At 38.1% G+C, this 24,298-nt stretch overlaps 1 protein-coding gene across 1 annotated transcript; it reads left to right on the top strand.

Annotated features, from left to right (window-relative positions):
* The first annotated feature begins 827 nt into the window (after nucleotides 1–827).
* LOC135079289 (E3 ubiquitin-protein ligase ariadne-1) lies at nucleotides 828–19,698 on the top strand. The gene is made up of 10 exons (XM_063973907.1): nucleotides 828–1,192; nucleotides 3,357–3,509; nucleotides 4,065–4,148; nucleotides 4,361–4,447; nucleotides 5,251–5,379; nucleotides 6,832–7,002; nucleotides 8,676–8,872; nucleotides 10,682–10,871; nucleotides 11,853–12,079; nucleotides 16,354–19,698. The coding sequence occupies exons 1-10, from the start codon at nucleotides 986–988 to the stop codon at nucleotides 16,433–16,435; spliced, it is 1,527 nt and encodes a 508-aa protein (XP_063829977.1). The 5' UTR covers nucleotides 828–985; the 3' UTR covers nucleotides 16,436–19,698.
* Nucleotides 19,699–24,298: the final 4,600 nt, after the last annotated feature.

A 24,298-nucleotide genomic window follows, 5' to 3' on the forward strand; every position in this document is an offset into this window, starting at 1 on the left:
ATTACAATGTGAAAACTTTTTTTAAAATGAAATTAATTTGTTTTAATTTAAAACTGAACGGTGACATTTTTTGTTATAATTTACATAATAGAGTAGTAGAAATTACTATTTAACATATGGCAACTTTGTTTTTCCTCCAAAATGGCCGGTGTTGTTTTTGTTAGGTTGAATGCATTCTTGTTTTCTTAGCCATCGTTTATGAGTTCTGTGGCCCTATTAAAGTATTGAAGAGTCGAGTCAAATTCAAGTTCATTCCTTCGTACCTGCTGCTGTTCTGGTTCATCGGAGTTTTGTTCGTTCCTTCGTGAATCGCGAAGAAACTTTCTGTTATGTTCACAAGTGATCTGAGTTTTCTCAAAGTGCAAATGCTTTTTTAGTGTTGTTGAAAACTTTGCGAAAAGACGCTTTTGGTGTTTAATATTATGTGTGTTCATAAATAAAGTAAAATTATTAAATTGAAAAGTTTTTGTTTATTTGCATTTCCATGTGCAATGTAGAATTTTTCCAAATCCATTGTTTTGAAAATAATACAATACGTACACCATAAAGATAAATACTTTCAAAATAATGGATTTGAAAAAATTCTACATTGTACATCAAAAAAACAATAATTCTTTGAAGGTTATGAGGGCCTATGTGTGCGTGAACTGTGTGTATGTGTGCGTGGACTTTATGTATGTATGTGTGCGTGGACTATGTATGTATGTGAGCGTTACGTACGTAGGTTAAGTACAGGGAATTTAACACCAGGCTGTCAATTAGTAGGTTCAAAAATTTGACAGAGAGGGTTCTCTATTTCCTATGTATTACTTTTCTCTATGATAGACACTGCCATCCCATACGTCAGAGGTTTTGGCAGCCCGTGGGTGAACTATTTTCTTCATTGTTGACCTTTCCTAAATCTTAGGTGTAATTATTTCATCATTAGACGTACTCTGGCTGTACACTAATTACCAAATATTCATATTTCGCCAAAGTCTCGACTATGGACTCCGAAGATGATACAAAGGATGATGTGGATTCTGGGAATGAGTCCAGTGGAGACGATGTCGACTTTGCAATGGACGTTGAGACTCACAGTACAAGGGAACGACAAACGGAGCTTGAGGAATATCCATACGAGGTGTTATCTACGGAGGAAATCGTTCAGCACATGGTTGACTGTATCAAAGAAGTGAATACTGTTGTCGAGGTCAGTATGTTAGTAGTAAACAATGAACACTTGAATGAGGTTACTCGTACATCGGAATACTTCAATGTTCTTTTGTGTTGCACTAGCTTTTTTAATTGGACGCAGAGTATCTATGATACTGACAATAATAAAAACGTTTCGCTCATAATAAATTGTGTTGTGGTGGCTTGTGGCCTATAAACCTGATTTACTTGAGTTAGATAGTAAACATTCTGTCTTCATGATGTCACTGTAAAGGATACAAGAGTTTTGTGTTGACTCACTCTACCCTAAAATGTTGCAATATTATTTTATATTATTTAGGTACCTGCTTGTTCAATATAGATTACTACATTGTAAAAAAATGTAAACAAAGAGATTATGATAGCAGCTAATTGTTTCTTCAAGGTAATTCACCATGCAAAAATGAAATTCCTTTTGTTTCTTAGAACAAAGCATTTTATGTGAAATGTTTAATTGAGTGTCCTAATCACAAACAATAGAATAATAACGATATTCTAGTCTTGGTCAGTCTAAGATTTAAACTAAAAAGGTATTGAATGTTGAGCACTACATAAATATAAACAAAAAAAGCTGAAATAATTATCTTATCTTCAGATAATATTCATAACAAAGAGGTTTGATGCAATAGGTATCGGAGAATTTGACAAAATTGCGGTGAAAGATTAATAGCAAATATCAATTAGTTGAATTGAATTGGAAAAATCAATTTTAAAAATTTCAGAACTATATGGGTCATTCCATAAAAATCTGTATATTTTCGACGTCATTTTGTCCGTAACTTTTTTAAGATGCTTTTGAATACTTTATTAGTGTAAATTATAGTTTATTAATTAATTATGTTATGTCTAAAAGGGCCAGTCACTATATGCTTTATTTTAGGAGAAATTATAATTTTCAATTTTTTCATACTACATTACTCCTATATGACTTCTAATAAAGTATAAAACATATAACCTTAACATTTATAGATAAGTTAATATACATAATGTAGTTGTTTTGTTATTATCACTATATAAAAAACATCATTCCCTAACTAGTAATTTAGTCCCAAGTGCCGTTTAAAGCTAGGGCCTGACGCTCTAGGGACTGACGATTTGGAGTAAAACTTAACACAAATGCAGATTAACTTTATGTTATAAGATGCTTAATACGATGTGCCGAAAATAGCCAAAAAACCACACGTAAATACTATTAAATTATAATACAATTTCCTATTGTAATCAATAAAGCTACGAAACTAGGGACTGACGAAGTGACTGGATTAACACATGTTTCCGCAACAACTGGCACGTTTGCACTAATTCAAAAAACGGCTACCGCAAAGCCAGTATGGTCTGAGGATAACTTCGTATCGTACTTTAAACTCAACTAAATATCATTCACTCTAAATACATATTAAAGCGCAAAATTATAAAATCAGTGCGTGGCGAGGGAATGACGCTAAAAGCTGTAGACTCTTTTTCAACTAAAGAAAATCAAATTATTGTTTATTGAAACCGCAAAATATTAATAGAATTTGGTGTAATATACATTTAAATAGATTATTCGTTAATTAAAACAAAGGATAGAGTTGATGTTTTTATAAATGTGGGTCCCAAAACACAAACTTTTAGAGTACGGACATGCCTAGGGAATGACGTTTTGGGTCATTCGAAAGTAATTTAAGATGTTTTAAAAATAGTTTCAAAAAATATAAATGGGTGATGAATAAAGCACATTGCGAGCTGTTATTTAACAATTTTGGAATAAAATATTAACAAATATTTCATGTGAAATGTGGCGCGGACTAAGAGTTGACATATTTTTGTGGAATGACCATATAGATAGTGATTATTATTATTATTATACATAGAACAATGATTGTTATTATAAATCTTTCTACTTAATGACTAATAAACTAAGGCTGAGTTGCACCATCTTACTTTAAGTTTAACAAATGTCAAAAATCTGTCAAACTACATACATATAAAAGCACTGTTTATTGTTACAGTTACGGTTAAAGTAAGATAGTGCAACTCAGCCTTAACCTATTAACTAAACACTAATCTTAGAAAAAGATTGGTATTATTAAATCAAAGAATCAATTGAAACTGAGACTGACTATTATAGAAGTTAAAATACATCTAACAGGTTTTCATACATCATTTCTTTTGTTTTTCAGATACCTACAACAACTACTCGCATATTGTTAAACCATTTCAAATGGGACAAAGAGAAGCTCATGGAACGATTCTACGATGGGGACCAGGATCAGTTGTTCTCCGAAGCTAGAGTCATAAATCCATTTAGAAAACCAGTCATACAAAGGCCAAAGGTGTGTACTTTAAAAATTGCATTTTGAAACACTCTTACAATGCTGTAGTATGCAGAAACATTTTTGCCATTTTGTAAAGAATGTTGACCTACTAAACTATTTTCAGTGACACAGATTTAATGTTGCATAATCTCATTTGTTGCTCATTTTATTCTTGATTGTTCATTATTTATGTAAAATTGGGTAGAGCAAATTATTATTATTAGCAGTTTATTCTTATAATAAAAGCTATTTGACCCTATTGTATTTCCTGAATTTGCTCATTTTGGTGTGGTTTACTACACTCGCGAGCAAAAGTATGGAATCACCCCATTCGTTTTGAATCTTTGTAGCTAAACAACTATGAAGATTATATTAAAAATGGCACTGGTTTAAAGGTTACATTTCTAACTTTAACTTCATACCATAGACTTGAGATCGTTGGGAACAAAACACAAAATTCCATACTTTTGCTCGTAAGTATATTTTGAGTGTTATCTCTTTACCCACATTGTTAATGATAACAGTCAATGTTTATCAAAAGTTATTAATCGTTAATTTCTAACTTTGTTTTAGTTATTATTGTTACAGTTACCCAGACGGATATCAACATCAGGAACGGAGGAATGTGAAATATGCTTTTCAGTCTTACCAACTTCGGTAGGTGACATTCATTAGATTTTTTAAATAAATATCTTGTATTTGACAATAATAAATCAGTAAAATACATTATAGTCAATGAATGACATTAATTTTTGGTTCATGGATGGACTAGTTTTACATGTGATTAGTAACTGTTTGTTATCCCAAACAAATAAAAACCAATTCTTACATACACAATTATACATTAAAATCAATGTTGTTTTTTCCAGATGATGACAGGTCTAGAATGTGGTCATAGGTTTTGCACACAATGCTGGTGTGAATATTTAACAACTAAAATAATGGAAGAAGGCTTAGTAAGTATTTTGCTTTTAAACTTTATTCTGAAACTTTATTATTTATTCAAATTAGTAACAATGTGAAAAACTACAAACGGTCGAAATAACTATGACATAAAAGGAAGTCAATGGAGAGCGTAACAAGTCTTAAAAGCGCGCGCGTATCCTCTGTTCATCACACATCTTTACAAACATAAAAATTCATCCTGTTTTTTAACTGGTTCAAGTTTTATTTTAGTGACAAAAAGTAGCCTATGTCCTGCTCCAAAGTCCAATCCATCTCTGTACTAAAATTAATTTATTGGTTCACTGGTTTAGAAATGTTAACAGAGAGAGAGAGTGGAGAGGTTTACTTTCGTGTTTATACTATTAGTATGGCCTACGCTACGCAACCGCCTCTGTGGTCTAGTGGTAAGACCACCTGCTTCAGACGCAGAGGTCCCGGGTTCGATTCCCAGTGGGGGCAGATTTTTCTGTTTGGTGTGGTTGGTGGTAGGGCTTGTTCTAAGTCCGCCTGGCTAGCTATCACCTTCTTACCTAAGTCTGTCGCCATACAACAATGTTAGAGGTAAGATAAGAGCCAGTTCCTCTGTGGTTGAGGATTCCGGGTGAAGCTCGCTTCCACCTTCAGCCTGATCATCACTTACTATCAGGTGAGATACAGGCCAAGAGCTTCGTTGTGGATTAAAAAAAAAGTATGGCCTGAGCGGGCGCACGACTACCACTACTGGACCGATTTGAAAAATTAGAATCCTACATTATTTCTAATGAATATAGGCTGTTCGCTGAGTCAGCTAGTTATTTATACACTCGTGTTGCAGGGTCAAACGATAGCGTGCGCGGCGCACGCGTGCGACATCCTGGTGGACGACGCGACGGTCATGCGCCTGGTGCGCGAGCCGCGCGTCAAGCTCAAGTACCAGCACATCATCACCAACAGCTTCGTAGAGGTAAATAAATAAATAAATATCCTTGGACATTTACACTGCGCTTCTAGTCCCAAACTAAGCAAAGCTTGTACTATGGGTACTAGACAACGGATATAAACATACTTAAATACTTTTTTTTTTGTAAATACATACTTATTATACATAGAAAACGCCCAGTCCAATACAAACAAATATGTTCATGCACACAAATGTTTGTACTGTGCGGGAATCGAACCCGCTACCTCCGGAATAGTAGTCCGTTTCGAACCACTACACCAAACGGCCGAAATACATACGTCTATTGCAGCGTCAAATCGTTCGTGACACCCAAAGTGGAGCGGCAACCGAAGTGTTTCTGTCACATCAAACGTCAGCGACACTTTAGATGTGTTTCTTCTTCTTTTCTTCTCTATGGTTATTATGTTTCCATGTTTGCCAATGTCACGTGAGCATAGCACTTAGTGTGAGTTACATATAGTCAAGCTTTGCACACCCATCCTGTGCCACTCTGATACATCAGGTACTGACTCAATTATGTGCTAGATCTTCTTACCTTTTCTTTTTAGCACTTCAGTTTCAAGAAAAATTGTAACTGCATTATTTGTGACATGCGAAAAAACTGGAATGACGAAATCATCCATTTACTTTTGGTAAATTCCTGTCCGGTAGTGCCCCTGCAGTGGAGACTGATGCCCGTTTTCACCATCAATCCCTAAATTTTAAGTGACCCCTATCTAATCAAAATTCCTGTTAAGTGTTACCATAGGAGTCACTATAAAATTAGGGATTGATTGTGAAAGAAAACGGACATTATTGCCCTAATAATGGAGATAAATAATATGTACAGGGTGTTAGGTAAATGGGTATATGAGCCGACACTAGCCCATGTTAACATGGTCATATAAATGGTATGGTGAAGTCAGAAATATAATATCATAATTTTAATTTTTTTAATTTTCATACAATATAAATTTTATTTTTATTTATTATTTATTTATTTATTATTCATTATTGAGCAATTACATATTTGATCCAAATAGCGTCCTAAATCCTCTTTAGGTTTGTCTAGACACTATTGTTCTCTATACAAATAAAAACAAACGTTTTAGTATAAGCATTCACAACACTTTCAGATATACAAAACATTATTTTAGCGAGTGCGCACTACGATGACGAAAGACTCGACGTTCGATCGCGATCGCAGACCGGTTGGGTACGCATTGTCGTTGTGTGCGTAGATAGTACACAAAGCCCCGTCCAGTCGTCCGCCACACGCATCTGCGCTTGCGCCCGCCTTTATAGGATGTTCCAATTTGGTACACGCTATAAAATCCGATTTGTATGAAAATTAAAATAATTAAAATGAAGATATCAGTTTTCTGACTTCACCATACCATTTATATGCCCATGTTAACATGGGCTAGTGTCGGCTCATATACCCATTTACCTAACACCCTGTATATCGTTTCACAGTGCAACCGACTGCTGCGGTGGTGTCCCTCGCCGGACTGCAGTAACGCGATCAAGGTCGCGTACGTGGAGGCGGCGCCGGTCACCTGCCGCTGCGGCCACACCTTCTGCTTCGCGTGCGGCGAGAACTGGCACGACCCCGTGCGCTGCTGCCTGCTCAGGAAGTGGATCAAGGTATGTCTTATTATTATGTTACATAGAGTCGACAATAGCCTGACGGCTTACCGACTTGAGATCAGAGGATTGCTGGTTCGAAACCGGTCGTTCCTGGACTTTTAGTGAACTCACTCGTAATACCTTCTGCGTCGCGTTCGGTGAGAACTGGCACGACCCCGTGCGCTGCTGCCTGCTCAGGAAGTGGATCAAGGTATATCGTATTATTACAATAAACTAGCTGTGCCCTGCGATGTTACCCGAGGTGAAACATAACCTATGCGTTAATCCAGGGTGTCAGTTAACTCCATACCAAATTTTATAAAAATCGCTCCAGCCGTTTAGACGTGAAGAAGTAACAAACATACACACTCACAAACTTTCGCCTTTATAATATTAAGATGATAGAGGCGACAATAGCCCAACGTTATCGGTGTTAGACTGACCGACTTGAGATAAGAAGAGTGCTGGTTCGAACCCGGTGGCAGCTGGACTTTTAGTGAATTTACTCGTAACACCTGCTTCGCGTGCGGCGAGAACTGGCACGACCCCGTGCGCTGCTGCCTGCTCAAGAAGTGGATCAAGGTGTGTCTTATTATTATGGTACATAGAGATCAGGCCATCAAAGCCGCCAAGGAGCAAAAGAAATCTACCAAGGCCGCCAAGAAAGCAGCAGCACCTCCTCAAAAGAGCAAAACCGCACCTAAAGCTAAGGCTGCCAAAGTCAGTCAGAAGTCTGCACCAAGAGTAGGAGGAAAGCGATAAGATTCAAATAAAAAAATAGAGTCGACAATAGCCTAACGGTGTCGGCGTTGGAATGAGAGACTTGAGATATGAGGATTATTGGTTCGAACCCGGTCACTGCTGGATTTTTGGTGAACCCACGTAACACCATAGAAGCGAAAATAGCTTAATGGTGTCGGTGTTAGACTGACCGACTTGAGATAAGAAGAGTGCTGGTTCGAACCCGGTGGCAGCTGGACTTTAGTGAATTTACTCGTAACACCTTCTTCGCGTACGGCGAGAACAGGCACGACCCCGTGCGCTGCTGTCTGCTCAAGAAGTGGATCAAGGTATGTCGTATCATTATTTTACATAGAGTCGACAATAGCTCAACAGTGTCGGCGTTGGACTTGAGATATGAAGTGCTGGTTCGAACCCGGTCGTTGCTGGACTTATAGTGAACCCACTCGTAACACCTTCTGCTTCGCGTGCAGCGAGACTGTCACGACCCCGTACGGCGCTGCCTGCTCAAGAAGTGGATCAAGGTTGTTCGTATTACTATATTCAATAGAGGCGACAATAGCCTAACGGTGTCGGTCTTGGACTAAACGACTGAAGATGTGAGGATTGCTGGTACAAACACTACCAGCTGGTACTGGGCTAAACCGGTCGCCGATGGACTTTTGGTGAACGCAACGGGACTATTCCCACCTCTCGTTCCCACCGCTGCAACTCCTGTGTAGCCAGGATCTACAACTTGACCGCCAATAAAAACCTATCTTACCATTCTTATTTATACACAAATTAGAAGTTGTTTTTTAGACAAAAACTATTAATTCTATTTTATTTCCTAGGTTGCTTCATGCACAGATTAACACTTTAAATCTTATGCCGTTGCAACAGATTCCATATTGCTACAAAAATGTGGCGAATTTACATTGTTTAAAATTACAAATTCATATTTTTTACAGAAATGCGACGACGACTCAGAGACGTCCAACTGGATAGCGGCGAACACAAAGGAGTGCCCGAAATGCAACGTGACCATAGAGAAGGACGGCGGCTGCAACCACATGGTGTGCAAGAACCAGAACTGCAAGGCCGACTTCTGCTGGGTCTGCCTCGGGCCCTGGGAGCCGCACGGCAGCAGCTGGTATAACTGCAACAGGTGTGTGAATCTTCCTCCCTCTGCAGTGTAATACCATAGACAACGACGGCGGCAATCACTAAAGCCCGGTCTCTGAGCACGTAGAATTTTGTCCAATGACCCCAAGCTACCCATCCTTATCGCTCGCGCGTAATTATGTCGCTGTCGCACTCGCACACTCACTGCGGGCGCCCGTCGCACAGTCGCGACAGCAATATAATTACGCGCGAGCGATATGGATGGGTAGCTTGGGGTCATTGGACAAAATTCTACGTGTTCAGAGACCAGACTATAGATATGATAACAACCACATGGCGTGCAAGAATCAGAACTGCCTCAAGTCTTAGGAGCCGCACGGCAGCTGCTGGTATAACTGCAACAGGTGTGTGAATCTTCCTTCCCCTGCAGTGTAATGCCATAGACAAGGACGGCGGCAATCACTTGATATGATGGCATGATAACCACTTAGTGTGCAAGAATCGTAACTGCAAGGAACTGCCTCAAGTCTTGGGAACCGCACGGTAGCAGCTGGTATAACTGCAACAGGTATGTGAATCTTCCTCCCTCTGCAGTGTAATACCATAGACAAGGACGGCAGAAATCACGACGACATTATGACGACATGACGACAACCACATAGCGTGCAAGGACCAGAACTGCAAGGCCGACTTCTGCTGGGTCTGCCTCGGGCCCTGGGAGCCGCACGGCAGCAGCTGGTATAACTGCAACAGGTATGTGAATCCTCAGCACTTTTTCAACTGTCACCATTATTGTTTTTTGAGCCCATGTCCAGAGTGCTCAGTGGGAAAGAATGCCAGTGGGTCTAGCTAGACCATAGAGATATAGAGAGATGCCAACTAATGTGCTGAGTTCGAAACTCAGTGTCGCATTAGAAATTGATACACACAAAGTAATCAAAATATGTGCTCATTATCCACTGTGGTCAGTACTCAACGTTCGAATAATCTTTAGTACTATGCAAACAATGTAAACTGTTTACATTATGACGTTTGCAGCAATGTGTTCTGTTTTTGGGCATATTGCTGCGACCGGCCCCGCCCCCTTGTCACATCTCCCTTTAGTTTTTGTGATCCGTGGTCTAACAAAGTGCATATTTAATCGCAAACCAGTTGAAAAATGGTCGAAAGCCTTTTTTTTATGGAGTTATGACGGATTCGATTTTCGATTCGATCAATACCTGCAACTTGTCAAGGGGGGCTGGTTTCAACTTCGCTCCGAAAACTGATCGCAAAATATTACTTTATCTTAGTACTAGTACCAGGCCTGTTCATCTCCGCGAGTTTACATCGAAAACAAAACACGCATGATGGCCCACCTACAGGATACTATTCGACAAGGCCTCACATACGAGCGAACATTGACTCACGCACGCGTATTCTTGTGTATGATGGAAGAAAATAAAGAAACTGGTGTACTAAATACTGTGCAGTATTTTACTGCCTAAATAATAATAAAATCACAGAATGTACTTTTTTAAGTTGCCTCAAGACACTGAGAGGTAAATAAGTAGTTAATATTATTGAGGATAATTCATGCTAAATCATGTATTTCGTCCGCCATTTTCCGCAGTTTGGCACCTGACGTCACATCATTTTACCGAAGTCAGCCTTATAGCTTCGGCGCAGTGCCGATCACTGACGTTTGTCAACAAAATGGTGATTGACTCTTGAGACAGACTAAATTACACCATATTGTTAATGACATTGAGCATACATTTTTTTAAATACCTTCGCGAAGTAAAACTTCTGTACGTAGTACTTATTATTATTCTGTGCTAGTACTGATATTTTTCTCTCACCGGTGGTATAGATACGACGAGGACGAAGCGAAAGCGGCCCGCGACGCGCAGGAGCGCTCGCGTGCAGCGCTGCAGCGCTACCTGTTCTACTGCAACCGGTACATGAACCACATGCAGTCGCTGCGCTTCGAGTCCAAGCTCTACGCGTCGGTTAAGGAGAAGATGGAGGAGATGCAACAGCACAACATGAGCTGGATTGAGGTAGATAGGATTTTTCAAGCCTGGTTCATTATAATGCGTACGGCAAAGAATATGGATTAAGCCATGTATTCATTAGGCAATTTTAGTTGATAAACACTGTTTATAAACTGTTCATAAACAATGTTTCATCATCTCTGTAAACGGTTTATAAACAGTCAATAAACAAGGTGATGAAACATTGTTTATGATACATGTTGCCGTGCTTCCCGCTATGAGTGGAGAGCAAGTGTGGACGTCCAAGTTTCAGAAACCTGTGTTTATGGTAAACTTGTTTCACACTAGTCATAAACAGTTTATCAACAAATGTTGCCTAATGAATACATGGCTTTTGTCGTATGTAAAAGTGACGTATGGAGAAAAAAGTTAGTAGAGCAGTAAAATAGATCTTTCTTTCTTGTTCCAAGTAAATGAACTAAAGTCTCTTAATAAGATAATGTACCTACTGGAGTGTTAAGTAGCTTTTTTTCTATCGTTTTAGGATTCATACTTCATACTAAAGCCAGAGTCACATTTTGTAAAAATGTTGTCAGGCCTATTGCGGTACAAAAAGATGTCTCAAATCGTAATTTAAACTTAATCCCTTTTACTGCTAAAGAAATGCCTCCTCCACGGATTTCCAAAAAGACTGACCCTGCGCTGTCCTCATCCAAGTGCTACTAGCGGGAAGCTAGTAGCACTTGGAGCAGTTGCAACGGCCATCAGTGGGCGTAGTGTGAGTTTACGTCAAACGCATTCGATGTCGACTGTATAAAAAAGTCTCATTAAATGTATGACGGTTTATACAGCGCCCCTAGCGGAATCTTTCAAGAACTAAAATTTTCATATTTTTTAACGCGCTCGCTAGTGACGACGTTTGATGTAAACTCACACTAAGCCCTCAGTTCTACGAGCTATGGTCCTATCCTATAAGAAAGAACGGCAATGCTATCGTCTGTGTCAAGTATTTTAAGTAATTTACATCTCATAAAATAACAACCCCAGGTGCAATTCCTGAAGAAAGCCGTGGACATCCTCTGCCAGTGCCGGCAGACGCTGATGTACACTTACGTGTTTGCGTACTACCTGCGCAAGAACAACCAGTCGGTCATCTTTGAGGACAACCAGCGCGACCTCGAGTCCGCCACCGAGACTCTCTCCGAGTACCTCGAGCGGGACATCACTAGCGAGAACCTGGCCGATATCAAGCAGAAGGTGCAGGACAAGTACAGGTCAGTCACACTTCGGAGGATCTTTTGATATTTGTTTCAGCATAATGCCGTCCACTGCTAGACAACAAAGGCATCGCCCCATAGATTTCCACATTGACCAGTCCTGTGTTACCCTCATCTAGGTGCACTGAGTGCGAGGCCTGCCGTATACACATTTTTCATGGTCACAGTTCATGGTCGCCACTCAAGAACTTTTCACCAGCCGGGTCTTCAAAATCAAGTTTAAAATCTTACCGACGATTTTAGACGACGAATGTATCGTGCAAAATCGATATAATGCCTCGATATATAGGGTGGAAACGATAAGTGAAGATGGAAACATTGAATTTTCAGATAGATCTAGTTTATTCTGTAACCTATGATTGATATCGTGAAGAGCTCGTGAAACACTTTCAGGATCAGTATCAGTTTTCCGATATCTTGTATAGTTTAGAAATAATCAAATGAGATCGCTTATCGTTTCCGATTGTGTATTTCGATCGTGTAATCCGTTATCGTGTATTTTATCGGGCGCGCATTCTAGGCTTAACGGCCATCAGTTGGTAATTCTGCGGGCTATATCACTTACTTTAGTTCTCCTACGGATCTCCCCAATTAAATCTTCTGAGAATACCGAAGATCGAATCTGAAATCTATATATACAGGGTGTCCCGTAATGTAACGTCAAGCCGGAACTGGGTGTTGAGGCAAGTTATGCTGGTTATCAGAAAAATATAAAAAAAAATCTATGTGGCATATTTTCAAAATAATGGGCATTTAAAAAAAATCAAAAATTTCTACTCCAGGTGACGGTCTTTTTACTCGTGTTGCCACAAATCTTCACTTTTTCCAAATTTTTTTTTTTGTAATGTAACCCTGAATAATGCTTCTCTAAATTGTTATCAAAATTACAAAACCAGCTGCTCCAGCTTGGATAAAAAAATAAATTATTCCCAAAAAAAATTTCAAAATAAAAATTTTGTCTCGTTTAAACTGACTGTACTGAAACAAAAAAGTACTACGCAAGTGTGGCATGTGACGTCATAATTTGGCGCATTTAGTAAGGATTCCAAAATGGTATAACACTTGGTAAATTTTTGCTGTAATTGTCGTCAATTTTTGGTTTTTTGGAAATAATCCCGTTTTTAACTTTATCTACCTTGGTTAAAAATTATTATTCTAATGTGCCCAAAATTCAAGTTTCTGTGACTGACTACCGTACAGTCAGTCACAGAAACTTTTGTCACCATGACAGTTATTAGTAGTTGACATACTGTGACAAAAGTCACCCGTGCGCGCGCGCCTTTACTACCTGCTCTGCCTGCACTTGTACTTGGTAACAGGGATAATAAGGATATGAAGTTTCGGTTATGGATACGGTTACGGATATTAGAATAATATTATACCGGTTTCGGTTACGGTCACGGATATAAAATCATTTCAGATTATCCGAAAGTTTCGGATAATTTCGGTTACGGAATTATTAGAATTTAAAAAATGTAGGTATAATTCAAATAGCAAGATGCTGCGTGACCCACATAGCTACTTTATGTACTATCGGGGACTCGGACGCCTTGACACCTTAAGGGCCTAAATTGTTTGCACACACACGCTCGATTATGCTACGCCCCGTTCATTCATGTTTCGGGTCTAAGCAGCGTCGGCGCACCACTGTAGATGTTTACCCTTGCAAACTAAGCTCTATGTAAAGCGTTTAGGAATGAGTATTGCTTATTATCCGCATCCGTAGCGCTCGTTTGGCAACGTCGCATTTTAGTCAATTTGAAACCCAATAAAGAATCGTTACAAAATATTATATGGGGCTTCGTTGCCATTGAACTAGCGATTGCCCGCTCGGGTCACAAAATTGGTATCGCACATTCCGAGGTAACTGTGCAATTTCCTGAGAAAAAAGTAGCCCTTTCTATAATTATTGTTGATATTAAGATTAAGAGTGTAAATCTCGTGATATTAGTTTAGCTAGTTAAGGCGAGAAATACAAAATCATACAGTTAGTTACTTTCGAATTTTACTTATTTAATGGGTATTTAATTTATTCGGAACTCATAATTTATAAACAATATTTGTTACTGAATTAATTAGTAAAGAGTTAAGGAATACTTGTGGCTTAAAAACAATTATTGTAAGATAACTTCATAATAACTTTCTTAAATCCTTGAATGTAAATAAAAACCTATAATAGGTTTTTATTTGTTTTTAATACATTAGCAACTTTTGTTTTCCGTTTTAAAGAAACACTTATCTAAGTTATTACAATTTAATACAAATATTGCACTAGGTAGCAATACTAGCAATGATCCAGGTAATTGGTTATCGTAAATATTATAATATTAAGTTAGTTTTATTTCAAATACAATTTTTATTGCACATTAAGTGTCTTTACACAATGTCTTAAATCAATAACAATTAAACTTCAAACTAAATAATACTTAAACAGTTAACAATGTTTATTGTAGATAAGTTTGTAAGTAAATATAAGAATTAAGAATTATTTTGAGAGGCATGGTTCAGTAATCGCGCGGAGGTCAATAAAAAGGCAATCAAACAGTCCAATTAATAGCACGGGTCAACACAAAACAAAATCAATCGGTTATTGATCACAAAACTTCACAAAAAAACAAAGGCGAGAATATGTCGACAGTTCGCCAAAGGAAAAAGCAGACAGACCTCGTATAAAAACACAATATTAAAAAAATACTTATCTATTTGTTTGTAAACAAATTCTATTATTAAAATTCTAAGGCTGAGTTGCACCATCTTACTTTAACTTTGATAAACGTCAAAAATCTGTCAAACTCCATACAAAAAGCACCGGTTACTGTTATAGTTACGGTCAAAGTTAGGTGGTGCAACTCAGCCTAAAACTAAGAAAGATTGAAGAAAAAGAAACATTTCGTTTTAAACCTTTACCGTATGACAATAAAGTGCACAATGGTATTTCGTATTGCAACCTAAGCCCTGATTGTCTCTTATTGGTCGTAGTAAAAATATAGTAAAATGCGTAACCAATTAGAGACGGGGTGAGCACGTGACCGGAGCGATGCGCTTACGCTAAAATTTCTACAAAGTGGTCAGGCGGAAGAGTCCCCGATAGTACCAACTAAGACGACACCTATGTATGATAAAGGTTAAACAGGCTGGCATATTAGATGGTGCCAGGGAATGCCAGACAAGTTGGTAACAAATATTAAGATTTAAGGTACAATTCCAAGACGGGCCGCAGACCGCAAACTGCAAAACTCTATGAAATCGGCAGCGCGGCATTGCTGCTGCGGCGTGTATACTGCAGATTTCATAGAGTTTTGCAGTTTGGAATAATTGTACCCTTAGACTCCGCCTTTATCCGAAACTATCTGTAACTTTTGAATCAGTTTCGGTTACGGTTATGGATATTTTTTTTTAATTCGGATATCCGATAGTTTCGGTTACGGTTACGGATATCCATAACATCCCTGCTTGGTAAGATGGCCCTCTCCGTCCCGCTCATACCTTTTAAAATGGCTTCTCCACCTCATTTAAGCCAGAAACTTGAATTTTGGGCACATTAGAATAATAATATAATTTTTAACCAAGGTAGATAAAGTTAAAAACGGGATTATTTCCAAAAAACCAAAAATTGTCGACAATTACAGCAAGAATTTACCAAGTGTTATACCATTTTGGAATCCTTACTAAATGCGCCAAATTATGACGTCACTTGCCACACTCGCGTAGTACAATTTTTTTTCAGTACAGTCAGTTTAAACTAGGCAAAATTTTTATTTTGAAAATTTTTTTGGGAAAAATGTATTTTTTTCATCCAAGCTGGAGCAGCTGGTTTTGTAATTTTGATAACAATTTAGAGAAGCATTATTCAGGGTTACATAACAAAAAAAAAAATTTGGAAAAAGTGAAGATTTGTGGCAACATGAGTAAAAAGACCGTCACCTGGAGTAGAAATTTTTGATTTTTTTTAAATGCCCATTATTTTGAAAATATGCCACATAGATTTTTTTTTATATTTTTCTGATAACCAGCATAACTTGCCTCAACACCCAGTTCCGGCTTGACGTTACATTACGGGACACCCTGTATAAAAATGAAACCTCTTCCGTTGTCACGACATAACATGAAAACGGTTTGACCGATTTGGCTGATTTTTTTTTGTAGTTTTCTAATTCTCTGTACAAGGTTTTTACGGAAAAAAAATATAAAGAAAATCTCTACGCTAAGGCGGTACGAAGTTCGCCGGGTCAGCTAGTTATTAATATAATTTTGGGTGTTGCTCGTTGCAGATACTGCGACAGCCGGCGCAAGGTGCTACTGGAGCATGTGCACGAAGGCTACGAGAAGGACTGCTGGGACTACACAGAGTAATCGCTCCTGCACCACGCCACCCACACCACACCCGCACCACTCATACACTCACAAGTATACGTCGACGACATGACAGTGTTCGACCGCGGCCCCTCCGAAAGGTTCCGACGAAAACACTCGAATATCGACTATAGGAGCTACATGACGATAGACATGCTTGTCGGGGATGTTACACAATTAAAATGGATTTATTCTTATGCACTCAAATTATGTCCTTTAGTATTCGCTCGTACGATGAATGCCATATACGCATATCGTGAAACTTGCAAAACACTTTGACAAAAGCGCAATAAATTCCATATAACTATTCGTACCATCTGTTTGTGTTTTTTAGGGAATATTGTTTTGTTTTATCTAATTCAGATTATAGGCTTTAAAGGGCCTGAAAATTAGTAAATTAGCATAATTAGTGAATGAGATACTGGTGTATTGCTTTTTGTATGAAATTTCATGGTGTACTTGATGTTTTGCATGTTTTGCGAATTCTCATAAGCCCTTGAGATTTTGCGTTGTTGATATTCTTTGTGTGAGCTATATTTGGAATTGACTTGTGTCCCGTTGCGGTCACGTTCTGTCCGCGCATTCTCATCCTGTGTGAATGAACGATTTATTTGCAAACATTAAATGTACTTCCAAAATAATATGTGCAGGTATATTGTATAGTGTACGATCTCATAACGTTAAAAATGATTTCTCAAAAATATTGTTTCAAACATTTAAATACTCAATGTATATTTTTGTTTTGTAAAGAAATAACTTACTAAACGATTTAAATTAACACTATTTTGTATCCTGTATTATGCTAATGAAGAATGAATCATTGGTTCAATTAATTCGTGATGTGACATCATATGGTTAGACATTTCTTTTCTTTAAAAGAGTCAAAAACTTGAGTTTATGTTTATGTCATCTTGACCATTTGCCTTTCTTATGGTCGTAATAATTCAAATAATATGTTTTCCCTTGTTTTATTTACAAAATAGGTATACAATTTTATTAAGATCATATCGTCGTCATCCGGGGTCATAATGAAAATAAAGGAAAATTTTTACCTATAAAGAAAATTTGTTTCTACAATTTATAGCATTTACAATTAATCGATTCTTTAACTTCTGATCTTATTACCACTATTAATTATAAAGAAATTTTAACGTGAACACGATAAATAATTCTGCACATACCGAGTGATGATACGGCCGGGGTAACCTCACGTGACACGCGTTGCCGTGTGAATTCTACTCGGCACGGGAATGACATCGTTTCGCTTCTTATACGCCTTAGTTCGTAGTCATATTCGTTATTATTCCATAGCAATATTGCTTAAATAATGTATAAATATAAGGCAAAATCGGCAGCAATTAAATTTTAACGACTGTTTCAGCATATTGCCGCATTGACGAAAAATCTCACCAGTTTCACTATACCGTAAAATGATGCACACAGGTCCTGTATTATATTAAATGAAACTCCAAGTATGAAACTTAACGTAATCCTAAATATTAAAAATCAATCTTCTCCGTTTTTTTTAATTTAAATCGAATTTTGAGAATTGTTTAGTATTACGACTGCGAAAGGTGAATCCTTTGAGGCGTGAGTACCAAATCAGCGGCATCTCATATCTGCATCGTATCATATCGGCATCTTTAGATCTATGCATTTTTATAAAACGACTTTCAAAACCGACCACTAACCACAGCCTGCAGTGTAGTGCGACAGTGCAGTCGCTTTCGAAGGTCATTTTATAAAAGTACAGTTGCTAGTCATCCTACCACAAACGTTCGATTTTCCTCAATGAATTTAAACTTTATATCTTTGAAATAAAGTTTGAAATTGATTGAGGAATTTTGTGGTAGGTTGAGGTGCCGGTGTCAATTCATGGACATAGAAACAAGTGGTTCGTTGCGGTCAAAAACTTGCCTTTGAGAATTGGGGTTTTACATCTGCTTCCATCACATCTTTGCACCGGTGACGTGACAAAAAAAGAAAGATCTGGGATGTCAGAAGCGAAGTAGAAGAAATATTATTGAAGAATTGGAGTTCTTATTGGCATACGAAATATCTCTAATCGTATATTAACTTCCCTACGATTTACGTGAATTCGTATGCGAATTTACGAATGATTCAAAAATATCTAGATCCCGTGCTGAGTGGATTTCCCACGAACGACAACCTTCATTCAGATCTCCCGCTACACAACAGCGTTAGTTAGATAGAGTCCACATTATTTTTCGACTGTAACGTTTTAGTTTTAGTTTATATATTTGATGATTTTGATACTTTAATGTTAATGTAGCCTCTTGTAAATCGCTTAGTGTAGTTAAACGTTTTAAACCTCTTGATGATGCTTGTTTGAATCTTCGTATTACTATGACCTCATTTCATTTGTATTGTATAAAACTGTGGTGTATTTGAGTTCTCATTGTATCTGCTTACTTAAATATTTTTTCCTTAAATCGAATCTTACGAGTCAAATAGTGGCACAACATAATAAAATATCGATTTATCGGTTAAGAAGATGCAAGAAAAATATTTTTACCAAAAATCCTATTTTTGTTATTAGAGTACTGTTTAACGATATAAAGATTAATTAAGCTGTTAGTTCAGGATATAGTGTGTTTTTTATTCTGTGATCGACTTATAATTTAATGCCTCGAAGGCTTTCTCGGTGTTGGTAGAACTAAATTATCACTGAACAATCTAGTGGCCGACTCGACACGCTTGTGTTGTTAAAACTATAATTAAAATGTAATTTAAAATTCTCAATAAAAATTAACGACTGGTATTGTAAAGTTGTATTTACTAACTAAGAGTTAGAGTGTCGAGAGTTGAGTTTTAAATGATAGGATAGTGATATGTGGCTAGAAACTTAGACGCGACCTGCCTAGACACCACAATCGATGCCAGTTCGTACTTTTGAAGGCCTTTCAAATCGCCGAAATCCGCTTATTGTATGATAATTCTCGCGCTACATATCTCTGTCTCTAATAATTATCTAATAATAATAATTAATGGTACGGATTGTGCATAAGTCGGTTGCACTGCCAGTAATGTTCTAAAGTACGACGCTTGCGAGCTCACATAGTGGGCGGCGCCGCGCGGGCGGCACACACACATTGTACATATAGATGCTGTATAGATATTTATATGATTACGTGTACTTCACAATACTTGTGTATTGACGAGCATCTTGTATGTGTGCCTATGCTGAGGACACAGATGTCTTAAAACTAAGACGGAAATAAAAATAGTAACATCGAGAAGAAGTGTGTTATTTATATCGATTAGATCCCCCTAAATTATCCTCGTCCCAATCCTTAAATTATTTAAAACAAGATTAATAATTTTAATAAGAATTATTTTTTTAATAAGTTCGTAATGAAAAACACTTAAAAATACTTGAGGGTGGATTGAAAGAGAAACTAAATATCATTTGACTGTTCTCTGAATAGGAAAAGTAGTGTAAATGACAACTTTATTAAAAACCTGTGGTAACAATAACATTATTGTCGCAGGGATGCGCTGGCGCCTTCTCCTACGAGACCTAGTAAAGCTTAGTAAATTGGTAAGTGAAATATTTACCGTTATGTAGCATGTTTCAGAAAATAATATCTTTGTAGAGTTGAGTAGAACATCTAATTCGGCTTTGGTTTTAGTCGGTATACGTATTATTTTTTATTTTTTTGTATTATGTACTATCTGCCACAGTGTTAACTATCCATTTTCGTTTTTGCTCTCGCTCTCATCATATGGTGATTCTTTGCGATAGAACGAGACGACATGACCGGCAATGGGCAGTTAACACTGTTGCCGATAGTATTATCCTTCAATAGGGTATTCGTAGTTCTCGTGGACCTATTTCGTAAATAGGATTTCGGTGGTGTTTCGTACAAAGTGTTTTAGTTAGAAGGGCGTTAGATGCAGTATTGTTTTTGTGGACACGGGGGTTAATTTGTAGGAATTTTTATCATAAAGACCCGTTCGTAAATTTAATGTTTGCCCCGTCGTATATTTTTACCCCCTTCGTCAATTTCAGATAGTAGAAACAAACTCGATAAAACTAGATAGAATAGGTACTGCGTAATTGCGTTATTCTAGCTTCATTTTGAATACCAAATTCTCTCTTCGTAGATTTTTCGGGATGCCTACGCGCTGCCATGGACGTGATAGGCTAATAACGAAGAAAAGTCCAAAACAAAGCAGTATGGTGGCCTCCACCTCTTATGTACACACTTCTACACATCTAAAGAAGTACCTAGTCTTTACTTTAACTTTACAATGTAATTTTTAAGAAACTATTAAATAATTGTACAATCATTTTATTATTTACAGGCCTCAAAAAACTTATCGGATTTATTTTTATATATCTAAATCATACAAGTGTATAAAGACTATGCGATTTTACTGATTAGTTAAGGCATACATAGAATCCCATCAGCTCTTCAAATAATGTAATTTATAAAAATGTATAGGAAAAGTTTTTTTTATCATAAATAAAAACCTAAATAAAAATAGACAATGATGTTTCATTCGGGTTTAGATTCGACTCAACGATTAGAGCAGATAGGTAATGATTTCTTTATCTTATCAATATCTGGGGCTTATCATTCTGAATACTATTTTCTTGTCAGGATGGTCCGAGTAGGTTTTTGGAAGTTTCGGCTAAAATAAAAAAATCTTTAAAAAAAAATAGTTCGCGTTTAGTGCCAGTTAGTTATTATTTATTATATTATTAATTATTGAGTGATGCACGTGAATGATTGAAGGTTTAATAAAAATGGTTATGTCGCAAATGTTAAAAAATTGTGAATGTAAGTGACACGAAAACCTATGGGTATTCTTTATGCATCAAATGAAAATCAAGTTTTAAAGCAGTCAAGTTCTATATTTTATCGTTTACTTAATTTATTTTGTACAAACTTCAACAATATATATAATAAATATTCAATTAAATTTCTATCACTCAGCAAACTGAACTCACTTTTTTGTCATAAGTATAGTTAAATAAACAATACAATGATATCATAACTTATTGTCTAAACTTAATTAAACACAACTTCTTTGTGCAAATATGCCTAATAGTAGGTACAACTTTTGGTTTGACCAACAAAAGTTAAAATTTTACCACCTTCTGTCATACATATTGAAACGATTCAAGCTCACTGCTACTGACCAATTTAATTTATAACTACATCCACATTTAAATTTTGTACTCCTTAGTATTTATACTTGTATAATTCGAATATTTTAATAAGTTTATGTAACATTTGATTCACTTTATAAAATATATCTGCATAAATATTGTCTCTTAGTTTATCGACTTAGAGCTAATTTTAATAATTTGCTTTGGACTGTCGTGGTGTCACTTTCGCACCACAGAGGTGCTCTCCGATGGAGTTCCTGGCGCCATGTCAGCAGAATGTTGGTCTACAATCGAATTCATAATGCAGTGGTCCGTGCGTGAGCTCAAACCGTTCCACGGGGCTTACGACAACGAAAATAGCGTGAACACAAGAACAACGGAACAGTGACGTCACGCGTACAGGGCGCGGAGAGTGCGCAAGCGACGGGGAATCTCTCTTGCACACGCCCCGCACATTACATTACAAAATTATCTACATAATCATTATCTGTAACCATAATTATTGCAAAATATGTGCAAAACGGTAAGCGTCTCATTTAGTTTAGATACACCGACTCTTTAAACTTTGCAACACTTAGATTGTCTTGCACTTTTGTTTTTTACATTTTATTTGAAATGAATTGAAAACAACCGACACACAACTATTCGGTGACATGTTCCATACAATAAAAAGCGAAAATCTTTTCGTCGACCACACGTTACCTTATTGCTTCAAGCTTATTATGTATCGCTGCGTTACTCGCTGATATCAATAGATAGTAGACATGATAAATTATGTGTTGCGACGTGCGTTTTGGGATCTACCCGGCGGTAAGCTCTCAATATTTACAGAGTAGTAGAAAATTGACCACTTCCAAAGTTAGATTACAAAATTTAATGAATTTGTTGTGCTAGAAAAAGACAATGTCGACACGAAACTCGAGCGCAAGGAGGCGCGAGCCCGCGCTGCCTCGGCAGAGATGATCTCGAAACAAAACACTTCGTAATATCTACCTTACTCGGTAAGGGACGTTCGATCACTTAGGTATATAAATAATCTTATTGCTAAATACGGTGATCTCTCATGTAGCCGAATCGGTTGTACGACGTGAAAGATTGCAAATGTTACGTTATAATGTAATCTGCAAGAGCAATATTTTTCGAAGCAGTACCAGCCCGCTCGCAATTATTAGATAAAATGTTTATCGCGTCACGTCTACAGAGGATCGATACGTCAGTCTTCTAAAATATCAGTTCACGAGGATATCCTAATCGCTTTCCTGGCGATATCACGTAGTAATGTCTCACAAACGCCCCGTCACGAGGTACACTACGTAGCTACGGAGCTACGAACTACGATTGTAGCTACGAACTAGCGCGCTACGGCTTGACCGAACACTATCGTAGGGTTTGGTGAGACTGTAGCACGTGAGAAGATTGAACGAAGGCTTATATTTGGTCGATGATGAGAGTTGGACAGACAGGTGTGGGTGTATAAGCTGAGGTAGCGATCCTCCTCGGCGCGGGCGACGGGCGAGGGCACCCGGCCGGGGACGCCGGGCGCGCCTCAGCCGGCAGCTAATGTAATCCAGGGGAAGGAAAATTACATTAACTAGGTACGTGGAAAGTGCGCGTTACATAAAATGGCTCGATTCCTATGATGCATACTGATTAGGACGGAAGTGAATTCTGGTACCGATTTCACAGCTGATTTGTTAAGCTTACTTAGATAACTTGCAAAAATTTTTCTAAACTCTCTTAACTTCGAGGAGACCGACTGCGAGCCGACCTCGCTGGAAGACGCCGTGGCGTCATCGCGGTACACTGAGAGGCTTAAAAATTGGAACTATTAAAAACTATACGGACAAAATTGATATGAATCGGCGTAGCCATTGCTTCTCTAAGCGTTTATTAGATACGATTACACTAACGTCCGAATGCGATGGACGAGTCGAAGACGTTACATGTTTTAATGAATGAAACAAACATAAAGAATCCCAAACGACGAGTGCTACATCGATCTGCTCGCTGTGACCTCACGGGAGGCGCCAAGCGAACCCAAAGCGAATGCGCTCGCACTCCGCGGCCCGAGACAGAAGCCACTCGCCTGCACTCGCAGCTGGCTGACCGCCACTAATTATCCATAATATACTTTTTACACATCTGCTATATATTCACTAAAGGCGACTGGTTTCTTTCTCCGGCTCGCTCTTAATTCACTAGTTACAATGTTGTTGTTCGACACCATTTCGGGGAAGGAAAATGATATCTCACAATCGGCGATTAAACAACTTTCACAGTCATAAAAAAGTTCAGATTTAGAATTTACAGAATAGAGAGTGATATTCGTCGAATACAAAAATAAGCCTTTACAGCTTCCTCAATTTATTCGATACCTTACATTAAATCACTAGTGACGAAACAAAACGGCGCGCTCGCGGCGAGGCCCCGCCCGCGGCGCTCCGGGCGGGCCCGCGCGAGCCGCTCAGAACCGGAACACGGTGAACGCGCGAACGTCGGTCGCAAAACAAACGGTCTCAAAGCTCGGCCACGCGAATACGAAACACTCCGGTCGTCACCTCGAACGTCTCCGAACGCGAAGGAACAACGTCCACGAAATCAATCGGCGCGGACGCGCAGCAGGTCGCGCCGGCGCGCGTCGCGTCGCTCGCCCGCGGCCCGCCGACACACTACTTATGTACAATGCGAAACGTCTAGCGTAAAAAATAATTAAGTGCGCTTGG

The sequence above is a fragment of the Ostrinia nubilalis genome, chromosome 16 (genome assembly GCF_963855985.1).
Source record: "Ostrinia nubilalis chromosome 16, ilOstNubi1.1, whole genome shotgun sequence".
In the NCBI taxonomy this organism is placed as follows: domain Eukaryota; kingdom Metazoa; phylum Arthropoda; class Insecta; order Lepidoptera; family Crambidae; genus Ostrinia; species Ostrinia nubilalis.